The sequence below is a fragment of the Gopherus flavomarginatus genome, chromosome 12 (genome assembly GCF_025201925.1).
Source record: "Gopherus flavomarginatus isolate rGopFla2 chromosome 12, rGopFla2.mat.asm, whole genome shotgun sequence".
NCBI lineage: Eukaryota > Metazoa > Chordata > Testudines > Testudinidae > Gopherus > Gopherus flavomarginatus.
The window spans coordinates 18,746,624-18,766,234 of NC_066628.1; the positions used below are offsets into that span (position 1 = coordinate 18,746,624).

The 19,611-nt window shown below is 42.7% G+C and overlaps 2 protein-coding genes across 2 annotated transcripts; both read right to left on the bottom strand.

Moving 5' to 3' along the window:
- Nucleotides 1-321: 321 nt before the first annotated feature.
- Nucleotides 322-3,488, bottom strand: LOC127032119 (olfactory receptor 14A16-like). The gene is made up of 2 exons (XM_050919150.1): nucleotides 3,477-3,488; nucleotides 322-1,263 (listed from the first exon to the last, which is right to left on the bottom strand). Exons 1-2 carry the CDS (start codon nucleotides 3,486-3,488, stop codon nucleotides 322-324), a joined length of 954 nt encoding a protein of 317 aa, XP_050775107.1.
- A 10,867-nt stretch (nucleotides 3,489-14,355) lies between these two features.
- Nucleotides 14,356-15,318, bottom strand: LOC127032609 (olfactory receptor 14A16-like). Its single transcript, XM_050919896.1, has one exon. The coding sequence runs from the start codon at nucleotides 15,310-15,312 to the stop codon at nucleotides 14,356-14,358; it is 957 nt and encodes a 318-aa protein (XP_050775853.1). The 5' UTR covers nucleotides 15,313-15,318.
- Between the last annotated feature and the right edge of the window lie 4,293 nt (nucleotides 15,319-19,611).

Below are 19,611 nucleotides of genomic sequence, written 5' to 3' on the forward strand. Positions count from 1 at the left end.
CAGATGATTACCACTAGCTATTGCCAGCTCCGGGGGACAACCTTAACTAAACTACAGTGTTAACTAAAGTTTTGTTTTGGTTTGTTGCAATATAGAGAGAGAAATATATAGATAGTTCGATCTTATCTAATTTACACCGGTGTAAGCCTAAAGTAACTCTATTCACTTTAGTTAACTGAGTTTTGATCATTACAACTCATTTTACATAAGGAGATTGCACATCACATTCCTGTGGAGACAATAATTCTATCTAAAAAGTCAGACAGAATGAAGTCATGGTCTTGGAAGAAATCTGGAAATTTTATTCTTGGTTAATAATGTTCACTGAGTCAGTTTCTTCAGAGCACTTTTAATTTTCTTGTTCCTCATGCTGTAGATGATTGGATTCATGATCGGTGGCACCACGGAATAGAGCACACCCACCACAAGATCCAGACCTGATGGACAGATGGAGGGTGGTTTCACATAGGCAAAGATCCCAGTGCAAATAAACAAGGAGACCACAATGATGTGAGGGAGGCAGATGGAGGTGGCTTTATGTCGGCGCTGCTCTGAGGGGATTCTCAGCACCGTGGTGAAGATCTGAACATATGACACAATTATTAAAACAAAGCAGCTTATAGTCAAACATGCAAAAAAGGCAATAACGCCAACTTCATTGAGATATGAGTCAAAGCAAGTGAGCTTGAGTAGCTGTGGGATTTCACAGAAGAATTGATCCACCATGTTGCCTCCACAGAAGGTTAATGCAAATGTGTTCCCAGTGTGCAGTGCAGAGCAGAAAATACCACTGATCCAAGCACTGGCTGCCATTTCAATACAAGCTCTCCTGTTCATCAGAGACTCATAGTGTAATGGTTTGCAGATGGCGACGTAGCGGTCGTATGCCATGATGGTGAGAAAACCAAGGTCAACCGCCATGAATAAAATGAAGAGAAAGACCTGGGCAACGCACCCAGAATAAGAAATCGATCTGGTGTTCAATAGGGAGTTGGCCATGGACTTGGGGACAGTGACAGAGATGGATCCAAGGTCTGTCATGGACAAATTCATCAAGAAGAAGTACATGGGGGTGTGAAGATGGTGGTCCAGGGCCATAGCTGCAATAATGAGGATGTTCCCCATCAAGGCTGCCAGGAAAATCCCTAGAAACACCACAAAGTGTAAAATCTGGAGCTCTCGAGTCTCAGAGAAACTCAGGAGAAGGAATTCAGTCACAGTAGTTTGGTTGGATATTTTCCTTCTCAGGACATCGTATGCTGCCTGTGGAGGGAGGGGCAAAAGCAATGTCAAGATAGAGCACTTCTGCCTGCTCACCTCTGACAATCACACCACGACTCAGGTGCATTATCATCATACTAGTGTAAATCGATATAGCGCCCTTACAGTCAAAGGATGGCTCCATTTCCACCATCTGACTATCCATCCAAGATGTGGCTTAATAAAAAGTAGTGTAAATATAGAATGAGTCACAACACAAATCGAACAATCTTAGGAATGATGGTCCTGCTATTGCGACAATGGAGAGCTATTTTAGGAGAGGAGAATCAGGCACTGCCTGCACTATGAGCTAGGAGTGTGATTCCCAGCTTGCATACACACACTCGCAGTAGCTCAATAAGAGCTGATATGAGTATAAATTGCAGTGTAGCCACCATAGCATGGACAGTGACAGTGGGGGCACAGCTGGCCACGTTCCTGCAGGGCACAGAGGAGGTTGTAGCTGTGCCCATGACCCCACAGATACACTGCTATTTGTACTCGCGCTAGCACTCATCAAACTAGTGCAAGTATGTAAACGGGAAATTACACCCCTAGCCCTTAGTTTAGACATAGCCTAGGCGAGTTTGGTTTGTGTAGCCTAGCCAAACACCAGTTGAAAGGGGATATGATTATTCTCTGTAAATAGATCAGAGAGGTAAACACCAGCGAGGGAGAAGAGCTGTTGATGCTAAAGGACTGTGTTGGCATAAGAACAAATGGTGATAAACTGTCCATGAGTAAATTTAGACTGGAAATGCAGAGAAGGTTTGTCCCCGTCAGAGAAGGGAGGGCCAGGAACAGCCCTCAGAGCAGACAACCCAATTAGATTAACATGGGAATGGGTCAGTTTCTGATGGAGATTATATGACGGGGTTGCCAGTGGTAGCAGAGGATTGGATTTGATGACTCAGGTCCCTTCCTGTCATATAGTCTTATGATACACAGCAAGTTCACCCCTTGGACAGGAAACTAAACTTCTAAACCACCAGCACAGCCTGATTCCCTTGTCCTAGGGAAACATGACGCAGACATGCCCAGCACACTGAGCACCAGCTGATCTCTAATAGTTCCTATCTCCCTTTCCCTGCCTTGTCCAGGGCTGCTGAGAGCGGATTCAGGCCCTGGTGAAAAAAAAATTTTGGGCCCCCCAGCAAGGTTGGACTAGCTAAAAATCTTTACCCAGCATTTGTATTGATGTGCAGAAAAAAAAATGCCCTCTCTGGTATACAAATGAAACACAGAATAGGAAAAGAAAATATTTATTCTTAAAGAATGTATTAAAAAAATTAAACATTTAAAAAAAACTTACATTAAAATCACATATGCAGCATAGTTGGGCCCCATTCCTGACCACTGGGTCCCAGTAATTTATACCGGCTTCCCACCCTCTCGTCAGCCCTGGCCTTGTCTAGTTGCACTGTGAGCTCCCGTGGGGAGTGTCTGTGTCTTACTATGTCTGTCTTCTGTACCTTTATCAAGAGCATTGGTGTTTGGCTGGCACCAGTGTGGGGCAGAGGCTCTGATGCTAGAATAGAAGAGCTGGGTTCTCTTTCTGTTGACCTTCTTTCTCTTCTTAGGTTGTATCATAATAGCCAGACCTTAGCTGGCCAGTTCAACTCCTACTCTAGGTTAAAGGTAATAGTGGTTGTAAAACACATTCTGTGGCTAACAGCTTTGCTTGTTACTCAGTTTTTATCGTCTACTCGCTATTCCTTGAAACTGAAATAAACACAATTGCAATAGCACAAATGGGTTGGAAATCATGGTATTATTCACAACTATTGATGTTTCCCACTTTTGCTAACAACTCCATTTCCAATAAGGGGCAGTCAGAAATTTTCGTTCCAATTATTGTTTTCAAAAACAGGATTTTAAACTAAACAAAAATGATCAGGGAAAGTGTCTGTGATATTATTTTTTAAAAAAATTGGAAACTTCAGTTTTCTTTAGTTTTCAAATTAAAATTTTTAGTTTTCAAGGTTTCAGCTGAAAAAAATAGTTTTTGGCTGCCAAGTCTCCAAAACTTTTCTGATTTCATGTTTCTGGTGCAAAGTCAAAATTTTCCACTGATTTTTTTTTCGGACTGGATCTAGATGTATGACTAAATAGATAGCAAAAGCCTTACAGAGTTCAAAATGTAATTTATATGTTGGGTCTTATGTATACTCTGTATATTAGTCCCCAAACATTTTAAATTGAAATAATGAACTTACTGTGCAGGTCATTGTGGATTTTTCCCAAACTTGTGATGCATTCGATCCTCCAGTGCCAGGATTCTTTGGTCATTAGCTATCTAACTGCATTGTTAACACCACTGGAGTATCTAGAAGTCAAAAGCTAAGCCATGTACGAGTAATTTCTCCTCTCACTCTTAGACTGATCTGACAGAGCTAGGCACAGACTTGTTACCCTCAGTAGATGAGCTGTGTGCAGCTGGCTTTGAGCTTCACTGATATTAAAGAACTGATGCTGTGGAAGGTGACTTATCCATGTCTATTTTCAGGGTTATGGGAGTCACTCCCCGGAGCTCTGCACAGCTCAAAAGCAGAGGCCCAGAGGCAAAAGTTTAAAGAGTCATAGAGACAGCCAAAAGAAGCCATTATGATCCTATAGTTTGTCCCTCTGCATAGCACAGGCCCTAGGATTTCCTCCAAAGTTCCCCAACTCCAGCCCAGTTCTATGTTATCTGTGGGTCAGGATTACAAAGGCATTTAGGCACCTAAAGATGGAGACAGATGCCTAGCGGAATCTATCAAAGCTCCTAAGTGAGCGAGGTGGCTAAGTCTTATTGACATTCAATGGGATTTAGGAGCCTAATGTGCTTAGGTGTTATTGTAAATCCCAATAGGTCTGTATCTCCATTCTTAGGTGCCTAAACATCTTGCAATCCTGGTCCTGTGTCTATCTCATTAACTTCCAAGGCCTGGGCTTCTCTTGAATTTCAGAAACATTAAGCCTGAGTTTTGCAAAGGAGCCTAAGGGAGTAAGACATGAACTCCCTTAGACTCCTTTTAACATCCCAGCCTATGATAACAAGTACAGCCAGGTAACAGTGGCTAGAAAGGTGATCAAGACACTAGGTTAGCTCAATTCTTTGTGCCTCAGTGTCTCCAGGCCTAACATGGGACTTATAGTGATTCCTTAATTTCGGTCTGACCCACAATTTTTTTTTCTCTAGGTAGGTGCTGTGAACCTTCTCTTTGTTAAGCTATGTGTTGATACATTTTGTTTGTTTGTTTGTTTGTTTGTTTGTTTGTTTGTTTGTTTGTTTGTTTGTTTGTTTGTTTGATGGAAAATTCAGTTTTCAGCTAAACAATTTTTTCTCAGAATATTTTCTTGGAAATATTGATTATTCTTTGAGAACTGAAAACTAAAAAAAATGGTTTTAATCTTAAAATGTGCATTTTTCAGCTGAATTTTTTGACAGACAAAAAGTGAAAAATAAATACATAAATAAAACTCATATTTTGAGGTTTCAGTGAAAATTCAGAATTTTGCAGAAGGGAATAAAAATTCTGGCCAGCAGTAGATATTTCATTACATTGATACTAAAAGTCAAAACCAGATCAGATTGTAATTTCACATTTATGTTCTTAAATTTCCCCTGCATATTAATCCCCCAAAATATATTTAACTGAGATAGAAAATTTACTGTGCTGGTCTTTGTGGAGTTTGTATCAGCTTGTGATTCCTTCAGTTCTCAACCATCAGTATTGTTTAGTCTATCTACCTGTCATGCACCCATCATTGTATTAGCCCACAGTCGTTTCCATGTGTTCAGTTGAGTTATGCTGATTTACACAGGCTGGGATCTGGCCCACTCTCTCCAATGGAGCTATGTCAATTTACATCGGCTGGGGATCTGTCCCATTACAGTTTCAAATCCATATTCTTTGCCTGTGAATCTGAACTGAAGACAAGTCACAAGTTCCTAGCTCTGCTGCACGTCCTTAATTTTTTGCCTTTGAGATTAATTAGAAGTGTAACTTTTAATGGTTAAGGATTGATTCATTCAGTCCTCGGGATAGAACTTGGAGGAATTCAGTGTTACTAAGATTTTCTATATCTAGTCTTCCTATTCTATTGGAACGAATGACCCAACTTCTTTCTTTCTTTCTTTCTTTCTTTCTTTCTCAGCAATTCCAATTTTTTTCTTACCTCAGACAACAGCTCATTAAGCAGCAGGTGCAATGATTCATGACATTAGTATATATCAGCCGTAATTTTATTGAAGTCAGTGGGACCTGATCCCCAGTTTGTGTAAATTGGCATAGAGCTAAGGAGCTCTGTTGCTTTGCCTGAGTTGAGATTTTGAAGAACTTGCAAAAGAAACAAAAATTAACAGCAAAATAATAATAAATAATAATAATATTAATAATAATAATAACAGAAGCAGGAAGCCTATCAAACAGTCAGTGGACCAAATGGTTGATTGAAGTGCTAAAGGAGCACACAAGGAAGACAAGGCCATTTCAGATAATCTAAATGAATTCTTTCCATCAGTCTTCACTTCAGAGAATGTGAGGGAGATCCCCACACCTGAACCGTTCTTTTTAGGTGACAAATCTGAGGAACTGTCCCAGAATGTAGTGTCAATAGAGGAGGTTTTGGAACAAATTGATAAATTAAACAGTAATAAGTCACCAGGACCAGATGGTATTCACCAAAGAGTTCTGAATGAACTCAAATATGAAATTGCAGAATTACTAACTGAGGTATGTAACCTATCGCTTAAATCAATCTCTGGATCAGATGACTAGAAGATAGTTAATGTAACACTGATTTTTTTAAAAAGTCTCCAGAGGCAATCATGGCAATTACAGGCCAGTAAGCATAACTTCAATACCAGGAAATTGGATGAAATTACAGTACAGAATAGAATTATCAGGCACATAGATGAACACAATATGTTGGAGGAAGAGTCAACATGGCTTTTGTAAAGAGTACTCATGCCTCACCAATCTATTATAATTCTTTGATGGTGTCAACAAACATGAGGACAAAGGTGATACACTCAGCACAGTGTACTTGGACTTTCAGAAAGCCTTGATAAGGTCTCTCACCAGAGGCTGTTAAGCAAAATAAGCAGTCATGGGATAAGAGGGAAAGTCCTCTCATGGATCAGTAACTGGTTAAAAGATAGTAAACAAAGAATAGGAATAAATGGTCAGTTTTCCTAGTGGAAAGTGATAAATAGTGGGGTCCCCCAAGGATCTGTACTGAGACCAGTGCTGTTCAACATATTCATAAATGACCTGGAAAAAGGGGTAAACACTGGCATGGCAAAGTTTGCAGATGATACAAATTTACTCAATATAGTTAAGTCCAAAGCTGACTGCAAGGAGTTACAAAGGGATCTCACAAAATTGAGTGTCTGGGTAACAAACAACAGATAAAATTTAGTGTTGATAAATGCAAAGTAATGCACACTGGAAAACATAATCCCAACTATACATAAAATATTATGGGGTCTAAATTAGCTGTTACCACTCAAGAAAGTGGAGTCATTGTAGATATTGTTCTGAAAACATTTGCTCAATGTTCTGTGGTGGTCAAAAAGACTAACAGAATGTTAGGAACTGTTAGAAAAGGGATAGATAATAAGATAGAAAATATCAAAATGCTTCTATATAAATCCATGATACGCCAGCACCTTGAATACTGCCTGCAGTTCTGGTCACCCCATCTCAAAAAAGATATATTAAAGTTAGGAAAAAGTACAGAGAAAGGCAACAAAAATGATTAGGAGTATGGAAAAGCTTCCATATGAGGAGAGATTTAAAAGGCTATTTTAAAAGGGCCTATTCAACTGAGAAAAGAGACTACAAAGGGAGAATATGATTGAGGTCTATAAAATCATGTATGGTGTGAAGAAAGAGAGTAGGGAAATGTTATTTACTCCTTCACATAACTGAAGGACCAGGGGGTCACCCAATGAAATAAATGGGCAGCAGGTTTAACACAAACAAAAGAAAGTACTTCACGCAACGCATAGTCTACCTGTGGAACTTGTTGCAAGGGGATGTTGTGAAGGCCAAAATTATAATGGGGTTCAAAATAGAATTAGATAAGTTCATGGAGGATAGGTATATCAGTAGCTATTAGCCAAGATTATAAGGGATGCAACCCCATGCTCTGGGTTTCCATAAACCTTTGACTATCAAAAGCTAGGACTGGAGGACAGGGGATGGATCACTCAATGGTTGCCTGTTCTGTTCAAGCCCTCTGAAGCATCTGGTGTTGGCCACTGGTAGAGACAGGATACTGGGCTAGATGGACCATTGATCTGACCCAGTATGACCGTTGGGGAATACATCACATCTTTCTACGTGGGACAGATGCATGTGTATCTATAGTTCTCTGTACAGATAGAAAGATAGTCATGTAACTTTATTTGCTATTTTTCTCACTGTCTCTGATACTATGGGATAGTATTAAAATGGAAAAAAGTCAATGATGGTTATGAAGGAGATTAGAGAGATACAATGTCAGATAGTAAACAGTCAATCTGAAAGTTTTAGAGTTCACTTAAACAGCTGAAAGCTAAGAAATAAAAATGATGACACAAGATGACAAAGCTCCAAGTTTAATTTTTAAATCAAATTTTACTTAACATTTTCTATTGATGCTCAGGCAAATTTCAGTCTATGCAGAGCCCTTCCTTTCTATAGTGACAATGGATACACGATGTCAAGTAACATACAGACCAGGGGTGGCTCTAAACATTTTGCCACCCCAAGCATGGCAGCATGCCGTGGGGGTGCTCTGCTGGTCCCACGGCTTCGGTGGACCTCCCGCAGGTGTGCCTGCAGATGGTCCTCTGGTCCCACGGCTCCACTAAGCTGCGGGACCAGTGGACCCTCCGCAGGCACGCCTGCGAGATGTCCACCATAGCCGCGGGACCAGCAGACCCTCCGCAGGCAAGCCACAGAAGAAGGCCTGCCTGCCCCATCCCAATGACCGACAGAGTGCCCCCCTTGGCTTGCCACCCCAAGCAAGGGCTTGGCGTGATGAGGCCTGGAGCCGCCCCTAACACAGACTGAAACAATATTATGGTCACCTTTTGCCTTTTGGCCCTGCTCCCCTGCCGGAGCCCCGCAAACCCGTGGCCTCACTCTCCCGGCCAGAGCCCCGCAACCCTGAGGTATTGCTTCCCCGGCCGGAGCCCCACAATCCTGCAGCCCCACTACCCCAGCCAGAGCCCCGCAACCCAGCAGTCCCGCTACCCCAGTTGCAGCGCGGCAGGTTCCGCTGCCCCGGTACCCCAGCCAGAGCCCCGCAACCCCTTGGTCCCACTCCCTCAGCCACAGCGCAGCAAGTCCCAGGACTTCGCTACCCTGGCAGGAGCCCTTCAACCCCGCAGCCCCACTCCCCCAGCCAGAGCCCTGCAATCCCTTGGCCCTCGTTCCCCGGCCCGAGAATGGCAAGTGCGTCTGCCCTGCTCCTGTGGCCGGAGCCCTGCAGCCCTGCTTCCTCAGCTGGAGTGCAGAAATCCGAAGTGCCGCAGGGAGAGTACATGCCCCATGAATCGGGCCCCGCACTGTCTAAAGCTGGCCCTGATCATTCTTATGAACTGTACACAGATCACCAATCCAGTTCATACAGCTTAAATGCTTGTGATAACACTGCCACTAGTAAACTTGAGGGGTGAATGGTCCCTGTGTGCCCAGTGATGAATGCAAGGTGGGTGTTGAACACTCCAAAGCTCAGGCCTGATTCTTTCTGGTGTTTTTGTTTGGCCAAAGATAAAGGATAGGCCAACTGTAAATATGAGGCTGGGTAAATTTCCGCTTCCCAAAGCCTTCAGCTGGCATTTTCAAAGAGGCTTAATTTTCAAAGGTGCCCAGCTACCATGGACTGTCAGATATCTAGCAAACGGAATAACCTTTAACTGATACCCAGCTGGGAGCAAATTGATCTGTGTGAGTTAGAGGTGAGAAGGTCCCTGTCTCAAATGAGATGGTAACAGCCCTACACTTTCAAACCCCCAAACTCCTATTCATCTAGTTCAACCTCCTACTTAAAGCAGGACCAATCCCCAATTTTTGCCCCAGATCTCTGTAAATGGCCCCTCAAGGATTGAACCCTGAGTTTAGCAGGAAAAACGCTCTCATCACTGAGCTATTCCTCCCCTCAGGGTCTGTGCTAAGCCTTACCCCTGTTGCAGTACTAGGTGCCTCAGTCCAGGTTGGTGGAAAGCATCCATCTTGGCTTGTGTTCCAAGAGTCGGGCACGTATGGTATGTTTTTGCAATGTGGCTGAGCCTCTAGCTCATAGCTGTCAGACCCGTGGCTAGGATACTCAGCTGGTCTGTGGGAGAGCCCTTGTTCAAATCCCTCATCTGCCTGATGAGGAAAAGGGACTTGAAGAGGGATCTGCTATCTCTCAAGTGAGTCAACTAACCACTGCACTGTAGGATATTCTGAGATGAGTGCCCTCAATTTGATCTGATCCATCTTGGATAAAGACGTCATTGGGACAGAAAGAAAGCAAGCACCAGAGTGACTCCCTAGCCTGGTGATTAGCAGAATCCTCTGGGAGTTGGCAAACCCATGGTCCAGTCCCCTGCTCCAATGACTCTGTAGTAATTTATTGACAAGGAGCCCTTCCTGATAATACCCCATAGCACTGATGATGTGGAGAGTGGCACTACATCCTTCCTCAGTGGAAACCCTTGTCAGTGTTTTTCTCTCTCTGCTCATCCACACTTTTGCCCTGTTATTCAATCCCAAGTGACAGGTTTGAGTTTGGGGCTGTGGCTGGATAGGGTGACCAGGAATCACAGGAGGGAGCCTGATCTATCAGAGCAAAGGGGACTGGTGGGTAGGACAGACTCAGCAGAGGTGTCTCTGGAGAAGCCCAGAGTCTGGAATGGGCCTGAGAAGCAGAAAGAGCTGGACCTGATGCTCTAATCCAAGGGTAAAGACTAGAAGAATTTCAGGGCACAGAGAGTCTCTTGAAGGGGACCCAGGGTGGATCCAGGGTCAGAAAGGACTTGGGAAGGAGCTCTCCAGAGGGGAAGATTGGCTGGAGTGACCTGTACTGCAGGGCAGGAACAGAATCCGCAGAGGGACTTAGGAGCACAGGAGGAGTGTAATGGCTTGGTGAGCCTGGAGAAAGCAGCCTGGAGAGACTGGCTTTGAGATAAACATTTATTTTATGTCAATGACCAGATCCCAGAAGCAGAGATAAATTTACATGCACCAATTGTAGCAGTTTGTTTAATTGGGAAAGGGGAGAAACTGAGGCAGTGGCAAGTCTGACACCAGTTGGCCCTATCCTTAATCCAACAAAACACAAGCATGAGATTAACTTCCAGTTTTCAATGGGACTGCACATGTATTTAAAGTTAAGCATGCCCTGAAGTGGTTTGCTGGATCAAGGTCTTAAGTGCAGAATATTCAATGGAGAGGAGTTTCGAATTCACAACTATGAGTGTTCTGAATAGATCCTCAGGTTGTGTAAATTCTCAGATCTCTGTTGACTTCAATGGAGATATAACAATTTACACCAGCTGAGGATTTGTCCTTTCCTTTTTAAGGAACCTGCCTAACATGGTTAATGTCAGGCTGGCTGAGTGGTCTAAGACTTGGTCTTTCCACCAATCATCTGTTTTGGTCTTTCTATGGAGACCTAGATTCAAATCTCACTTATAACACATTCCTTTCATATAAGTAGGAGCACAGTCAGCAGATTCAGAGAGGTTATCATTCCCCTCTATTCTGCATTGATGAGGCCTCATCTGGAGTACTGTGCCCAGTTTTGGGCCCCACACTACAAGAAGGATTTGGAAAGAGCACAGCAGAGGTCAACAAAAATGATTAGTTTCAGAGTAGCTGCTGTGTTAGTCTGTATCTGCAAAAATACCAGGAGTACATGTGGCACCTTAGAGTATGTCTATACTACCTGCCAGATTGGTAGGTAGTGTTTGATGTACTGGGGATCGATTTTTCACATCTAGTCTGGACATGAATCAATGCCTGTACTCCACCTTGGTGGGAGGAGTAAGCGGAGTAAGCAGGGGAGCCGCAGGAGTTGACTTACCAGTGTGAGAATGGCCAGGTAAGTCGAATTAAGATACTTTGACTTCAGCTACATGAATAGCATAGCTGAAGTTGTGTATCTTAGTTCGAACCTCTTTGCTAGTGTAGCCCAGGCCTTAGAGACTAACTAGATACATACAGAGAACAGGAAAGGTGGCAGTTGCCCTACCCACCCTAAAGGTTAATTAATTAAGATGAGCTGTTATCAACAGAAGAAAAAAAAATTGTAGTGATAATCAAGAGCCCACGTGAGACAGTTTGACAAGAAGGTGTGAGGATACTTAACATAGGGAAATAGATTCAATGTGTGTAATGGCTCAGCCATTCCCAGTCTCTGTTTAAACCTAACATGATGGTATCTAGTTTGAATATTAATTCAAGTTCAGCAGTTTCTTGTTGGAGTTTGTTTTTGAAGCTTTTCTGTTGCAAAATTGCCACCTTTAAGTCTGTTAGTGAGTGACCAAAGAGATTGAAATGTTCTTCTACTGGTCTTTGAATGTTATGATTCCTGATGTCAGATTTGTGTCCATTTATTCGTTGCATAGACTGTCAGGTTTGGCCAACGTACATGGCAGAGGGGCATTGTTGGCACATGATGGCATATATCACATTGGTAGATGGCTGGAGCACATGACTTATGAGGAGAGGCTGAAGGAACTAGGATTGTTTAGTCTCCAGAAGAGAAGAATGAAGGGGGATTTGATAGCTGCTTTCAACTATCTGAAAGGGGATTCCATAGAGAATGGACTGTTCTCATTGATACCAGATGACAGAACAAGGAGTAATGGTCTCAAGTTGCAGTGGGAGAGGTTTAGGTTGGATATTAAGAAAAACTTTTTCACTAGAAGGGTGGTGAAGCACTGGAATGAGATACCTAGGGAGGTGGTGGAATCTCCTTCCTTAGAGGTTATTAAGGTCAGGCTTGACAAAGCCCTGGCTTGGACAATTTAGTTGGGGATTGGTCCTGCTTTGAGCAAGGGGTTGGACTAGATGACCTCCTGAGGTCCTTTCCAACTCTGATATTCTATGATTCTATGAACTGATCCACTCAGGGAAGGGAAACAGAGCATGTTAAAAATGTATCCAGTTGAAACAGCTTAAAGTTCAAACACCAAGTATTTAGGATGAACTGTTTGTAGCTGAGCTGTGTAGTAAGGTATTGCGAGAGAAATTCTTTGGTAAATAATGTTGAATAATTAATTTTTATAATAAAATCATGTTCTGGGCATAGTCTTGGTCAGGAAATGAGTCTCAATAATTTGCATAAACTATTCATTATCTATCTATCTAACAATTCACAGTCAAATAGAAATCTATCATTATGACACAATTAGGTTGTGCCTTAGGACAAAGAATGGTCCTCTCTTTCTGTCTATCTAATTTCAGACTCTGCCTTTGTCATATATGCAGTGTACACAACCATGCACAAAAATAGTGTTCTTATACTAATAACAGCCCAACTTCTTAGATCCTTTCTCAGTTTGGATGTGACTAGATTTACACTGAATAACATATGGAATACCAGATCGGTGCATGTTCAAGCATTTTCCCATTCACACAAATATTATAACAAAATGATCCCTGACAAATAACTTGCACCAGAGTTTGTTACTATTGAAGTTAGTCCTGTGTCTTTGGTCCACGACCTTGTCAGTATCAAACTGGTGGTGTTAACGGAGCTACTCTGTATCTGTTCTGGTTTAGCTGAGATGGGAATCTCACCCTTATATCTCTGTTGCATTCATTTTCTCCCGGCTGCCTTTACCGACACTTGGATCCTTGTGTGTTTTGGCCACTGACCAAATCATGATTCCTTTGAAGTGAGTGGCTAAATTCCAGTTACTTCAATGGGATCAAAATTTGGCCTCATTATCCAGAGTCTGATTGTCTTTAGGAAACATTGCAAAACCTTCCTCTTAAATAAGCCTTTCAACAACATCAAAAATAACACAACACTGATTTATGCACTGGTGTTGTCGCCATGTTGGTCCCAGGATATTAGAGAGACAAGATGAATGAGATAAGATCTTTTATTCCTCAACTTCTGTTGGTGAGATAGACAAGCTTTTGAGCATACACAGAGCTCTTCTTCAGATCTAGGAAACGTACCCAGAGCGTTACAGCTAAATACAAATTGGAACAGATTGTTTAGTGTAAACAGTTAACATATTTCAAGGGATCATTCAAGGTGAATTGGCCTGTTGACGACACATGGTATCATCAAACAATCACAAGCCATACTCAATGGGGACCACGTCCTGAAAGAAATCTTTCCAGAACTCCTTCTTCTGGTCCTCAGACAACCTTCCAATTGCTCCAAGCTCATCCTCTGAAGCAAGCTCCCCACAGAACAGGACACACCAACGCAGCCAGAACAACAGATATAAAACCTGCAGACATATCTCCACTGCTATGATGATCAGCACCCTCCACAAAACATCTGTCAAGATCCATGGGTCCTACACATGCTTATCACAACATGTGGTGTGCCTCATCCAGTGCACTAAATGCTCCAATAACAATTATGTGGGTGAACCCAAACAATCACTATGCTCTTGAATGAATTCACACAGGAAAATGATAAAACACAAAAACACCCTACTGCCTATGGGTGAACACTTTTCATAAAGTGATCATTCTATATCTGCAAAAAGAGTCTATATCTGATGGCTCAGTACTTCTCTCAAAGGAAACTTGCACAACACCTTCAAGGGATGGGCCTGAGAGCTTAAATTCATAATGTTGCTAGATGCCAAAAATCATGGACTTAATAGAGACATTGGATTTATGGCTTATTACGACAATCCATAATCCACTAACTACCCCATCCCCCCACCTCCTTCCTCATGACTGGAGACGTGTTAATGGACATCTTACTTACACTGGTATAAACCTAGAATAACTCCATTGACTTAGTCGAGTGAGTCTAGATTTACCACTATAAATACAGCATTTTGCATAAAAAAACCCACAACATATTCTTATGGGGACAATAACAAAGTTTCATCAATGGATTGTGTTTGTAAAGAAACACAGACAAAATCCATGTTCATAAGAGAAATATAGACACTTTATTCTTGCTGAATAACCTCCACCCAGTGAGTTTCCTCAGGGAAGCTTTGATTTCCCTGTTCCTTATGCTGTAGATGATCGGATTCGTCACTGGTGGCAGTATGGAATAAAGAACAGCCACCAGGAGATCCAGACCTGATGGAGAACTGGAGGTGGGTTTCAGGTAAGCAAAGATGCCAGTGGAAAGAAACAAGGAGACCACTATGAGGTGAGGGAGGCAGGTGGATAGGGCTTTATGCCGACCCTGCTCAGTGGGGATTCTCAGCACTGTTTGGAAGATCTGAGTGTAAGACAGAATTATAAAAACAAAACAGCTTAACGTTAAACATGCACCGAAGATGAGTACCTCGACTTCACCAAGGTATGTGTCAGAGCAGGCGAGCTTGAGTAGCTGGGGAATTTCACAGAAGAACTGATTCACCTCATTGCCGCCACAGAAGGAGATTGCAAATGTGCTCCTCGTGTGCAATGAAGAATAGACAATTACACTGATCCAGGCACTGGTTGCCATTTGAACACAAGCTCTCCTGTTCATTATAGCCTCATAGTGCAGTGGTTTGCAGATGGCGACATATCGATCGTATGCCATGACGGTGAGTAAGGCGAAGTCAGATACAGCAAAGAAGACGAGGAAAAAGACTTGGGCGACACATCCAGAATAGGAAATGGACCTGGTGTTCATGAGGGAATTGACCATGGATTTGGGGATGGTGACAGAGATGGTACCGAGATCTAGAATGGACAAATTCATCAGGAAGAAGTACATGGGGCTGTGAAGGTGGTGATCAAGAGCTATGGATGTGATGATAAGAAGATTCCCTGTCAGGGCTGCCAGATAAAGCACCAGAAACACCAAGAAGTGCAAAATCTGCAGCTCCCGAACATCAGAGAATCCCAGGAGAAGGAACTCAGTTATGTTGGTTTGGTTGGACATTTTCTTGCTTAGTTCATGATGTCCTGCATGTGGAGGGAAAGACAAGGGCAATGGTCAGGATTATACTGAGAGAGAGAGTGACCCTGATTCCCCTCTCCATAATCTCTCATGATGTGAATGTCAAAGGTGCACAGCATTGGTCACTACTATTGACTAGAGTAGCTAGTGTTCCTCACCACTCACAAACAGAGCACTACTCTGCTGTGGTATCACAGGACTGTAAATTGGCATCACTCCCTTAAAGTCAATGTAGCTTGGTCAGTTTACACCATCTGAGGATCGGGCCCAATATGTGGCTTGATCAAATGCAGTATGGAGGATAGAACAAAGTACAACCCAAATCAAAAATGTTAACCAATGTTTTGCCCCTGTTGCTAAGACACCAGGCTCATAACTTGTCCCTGAAACTAAAATGCCCACACAGCCTGATTCCCACTTGGGTGACCAGACAGCAAACGTGAAAAATCGAGACGGGGCGTGGGGGGTAATAGGAGCCTATATAAGTAAAAGAACCAAAAATCGAGACATCTGCTGACCCTAATTCCCACTTTCCTGGGAAAAGCAGCATAAATTTATCAGGAGTCCCACATGGCAGTTCCTCTGTGATGATTCCATCCCAACAGCTGATGCCTGTTTTCACATTGATTTATGGCACCAAATCGTAGCTGCATTTCCATCTCTGGGTGATGATGGGCTAGTAGCATTGCTCAGTTAATTCTAGGTTGTATTGTTTCCCTCTGTGACTTTATGTCTGTATAGTGAGGGTCAGTGGCAGTCAGGAGACTTGGGTTCTACTCTTGGCTTTGCCATTGACCTTCACTGTGACCTTGGAGATGTCACTTCTGCCTCTCTTTCCCCTCCCTCCATTTCTCTGTCTTGTCTCCTTTGAATGTAAACTCTTTTGGGGATGGACTGTTTCTTCCTAGGTGTATGTTCTGTGTATATGTGGACAGTATTTTTGTACAGAGGGCAGCAGTGTGGGACAGAGGCTACGATGGTAGAAGAGGAGAGCAGAGTTCTAGTTCCATTAACCTCCTGCATTTCCTTGGGTAAGATGAAGATAGACAGGCTTTGTCTGGGGCTTCAACTCCCTGGGCTTCAGTTTAGAGAGGTCAGTATGTTTAAAACATATTGTGTGAGCTACCAACTTTGCTACTTACTTAGTTTCACCATCCGGCAGCTACCCCTTTGAAAGACATAAACATGGTTGCAATAGAGGGAATGGGTTGGAAACTGTGGTGTCATTGGACAATATTCACCTTCCCCAAACCCTGACTTAAAGCTAAGTTTCCAGTAGTGAGACAATTTCTGCTTTATTTCAAAAGAAAATTGAGTTTTCAGTTGAATTCATTTTTATGGAAAGTCTCTGCTAGCCGTAAAAATGAAAACATTTTGTTATTATGACTAAAATTTTTCAGTTTCCAACAGTTTCAGGATGAAACTGTTTGGTTCTCACAACCTCAATGAAAAGTCATTTTTTTCTGATAGATTTTTTTTAAATCTGATCATCTCTAGATTTCTGCATAATTTGATAGTTAAAGTCTTAGAGAGCTCTAATGGCAATTCATATTTCTGAAATTAAAATTTCCCTGTACATTAATACTCTAACATATTTAATTGAAATAGAAAACGTACTTTCATAGACTCATAGACTCATAGATCTGGAAAGGGCCTTGAGAGATCATTTAATCCAGTTCCCTGCAATCCTGGTAGGACTAAGTATTATCTAGACCAGGCCTGTACAACTCGTAAAGAGGTAAGGGCCATGTTACTCCAAAGAAAACAGCTGTGGGTCGAATCCCCCCAGCCTCGCCGAATCCCCTCCAGGTCCGGGAAACCCCCCAAAATACTCCCCCACCCAGCACTGCCCACCCCACAGAAACTAACCCACTTCCGCAGCACTGCCCCACCGAAACAACGGTATTGAACCTTGGTAATATGTAATAGCGGGCCCCTAAGGTAGTATAATTAAGGTAAAAGAAAAATATCTTTTTGCTAGAAGTAGAATAAGATCTTCCCCCAACTTTGTAATCAATTGTCCTTTTGAATGAATGAGGTGTGAATGAGGAAGGTGTGGAAGGCAGCACCTCCAGACAGCTGCAACCCTTGGAGAGGGGATGGGAGCCAGACCAGTTCAATAGAACAGGTCAGACACTGACTCCTCGCTCTCCTCCTCAGCCCCCCATCCACTCCCAGATCACCTACTCACCTTCCGCCACTGCCCGCCCGCTTGCCTCCTCAGCCCCCCACCCCCTCCAGCTCGTCTCCTCACCACCTGCCACTGCCCACCCTCCTCCTCGGTCACCCTCCCTCACCCGCAGCTCGCCTATTCACCCTCCATGGGCCGCACATTGAGCCCACCTTCTTACCCCCCATGGGTCACACAGTGAGCCCACACAGGCCGCACGCAACCCCCAGGCTGCATGTTGTACAGGCCTGATCTAGACCATCCCTGACAGGTGTTTGTCTAACCTGCTCTTAAAAATCTCCAATGAAGGAGATTCCACAACCTCCCAAGGCAATTTATTCTGGTGCTTAACTACTCTGACAGTTAGGAAGTTTTTCCTAATGTCCAACCTAAACATCCCTTGTTGCAATTTAAACCCATTTCCTCTTGCCCTGTCCTCAAAGGTTAACAGTTTTCTCCTTCCTCTTTGTAATGACCTTTTACGTACTTGAAAACTGTTATCATATCTCCTCTCAATCTTCTCTTATCTAGACTAAATAAACCCAATTTTTTCAATCTTCCCTCCTAGGTCATGTTTTCTTGACATTTAATCATTTTTGTTGCTTGACTCTGGACTTTTTCCAATTTGTCCACATATTTCCTGAAATGTGGTGCCCAGAACTGGACATAACACTCCAGTTGAGGCCTAATCAGCACAGAGTAGAGTGGAAGAATTACTTCTCATTTCTTGCTTACAACACACCCCACAATGAGGTTTGCTTTTTTTGCAACAGTGTTGCACTGTTGACTAATATTTAGCTTGTGATCCATTATGACCCCCAGATCCCTTTCTGCAGTAAACTTTCCTAGGCTGTCATTTCCCATTTTGTATGTGTGCAGCTGATTTTTCCTTCCTAAGTGGAGTACTTTGCATTTATCCTCATTGAATTTCATCCTATTTACATCTGACTATTTCTCCAGTTTGTCCCGATCATTTTGAATTAAAATCCTATCCTCCAAAGCAGTTACAACCCCTCCCAGCTTGGTATCATCTGCAAACTTTATAAGTGTACTCTTTATTTCATTATCTAGATCATTGATGAAGATATTGAACAGAACAAGACCCAAAACCGATCCCTGTGGAACCCCACTTGTTACAACCCTCCAGCATGACTGTGAACCACTCATAACTACTCTTTGGGAACAGTTTTCGAACCATTTATGCACCCACCTTATAGTAGTCCCATCTAGGTTGTATTTCCCTAGTTTGTTTATGAGAAAGTCATGCCAGAAAGTATCAAAAGCCTTACTGAAGTCAAGATATACCACATCTATCGCTTCTTTCCCATCCGCATGGCTTTTTACCCTGTCAAAAAAAAAATCAGGTTGTTTTGACGTGATTTGTACTTGACAAATCCATGCTGACTGTTACTTATCACCTCTTTATCTTCTAGACGTTTGCAAATTGATTGCTTAAGTATTAGCTCCATTATCTTTCCGGGTATAGAAGTTAAGCTGATTGGTCTGTAATTCCCTAGATTGTCCTTATTTCCCTTTTTATAGATAGGCACTATATTTTCCCTTTTCCGGTCGTCTGGAATAGCTAATGGCTCAGATATCAACTTCTTCATATTCATCCTTTGTAATTTGACCTAGTTTCCACTTTTTGTAGGACTCTTTTTTGAGTTTTAGGTCATTGAAGATCTGGATGAACCAGCAAAGAATCCTGTGGCACCTTATAGACTAACAGACGTTTTGGAGCATGAGCTTTCGTGGGTGAATACCCACTTCCTCAGATGCATGTAATGGAAATATCCAGGGGCAGGTATATATATGTGTGCTAGCAAGCAAGCTAGAGATAACGAGGTCAGTTCAATCAGGGAGGATGAGGCCCTGTTCTAGCAGCTGAGGTGTGGAAACCAAGAGAGGAGAAACTGGTTCTGTAATTGGCAAGCCATTCACAGTCTTTGTTCAATCCTGAGCTGATGGTGTCAAATTTGCAGATGAACTGAAGCTCAGCAGTTTCTCACTTCAGTTTCTCAGCAGTTTCTCACTTCGTTATCCCAATTTGCAATGCATTTGAACTTGCAGTGTTAAGAATCCTTGGTCATTATCTATCTATCTATCTATCT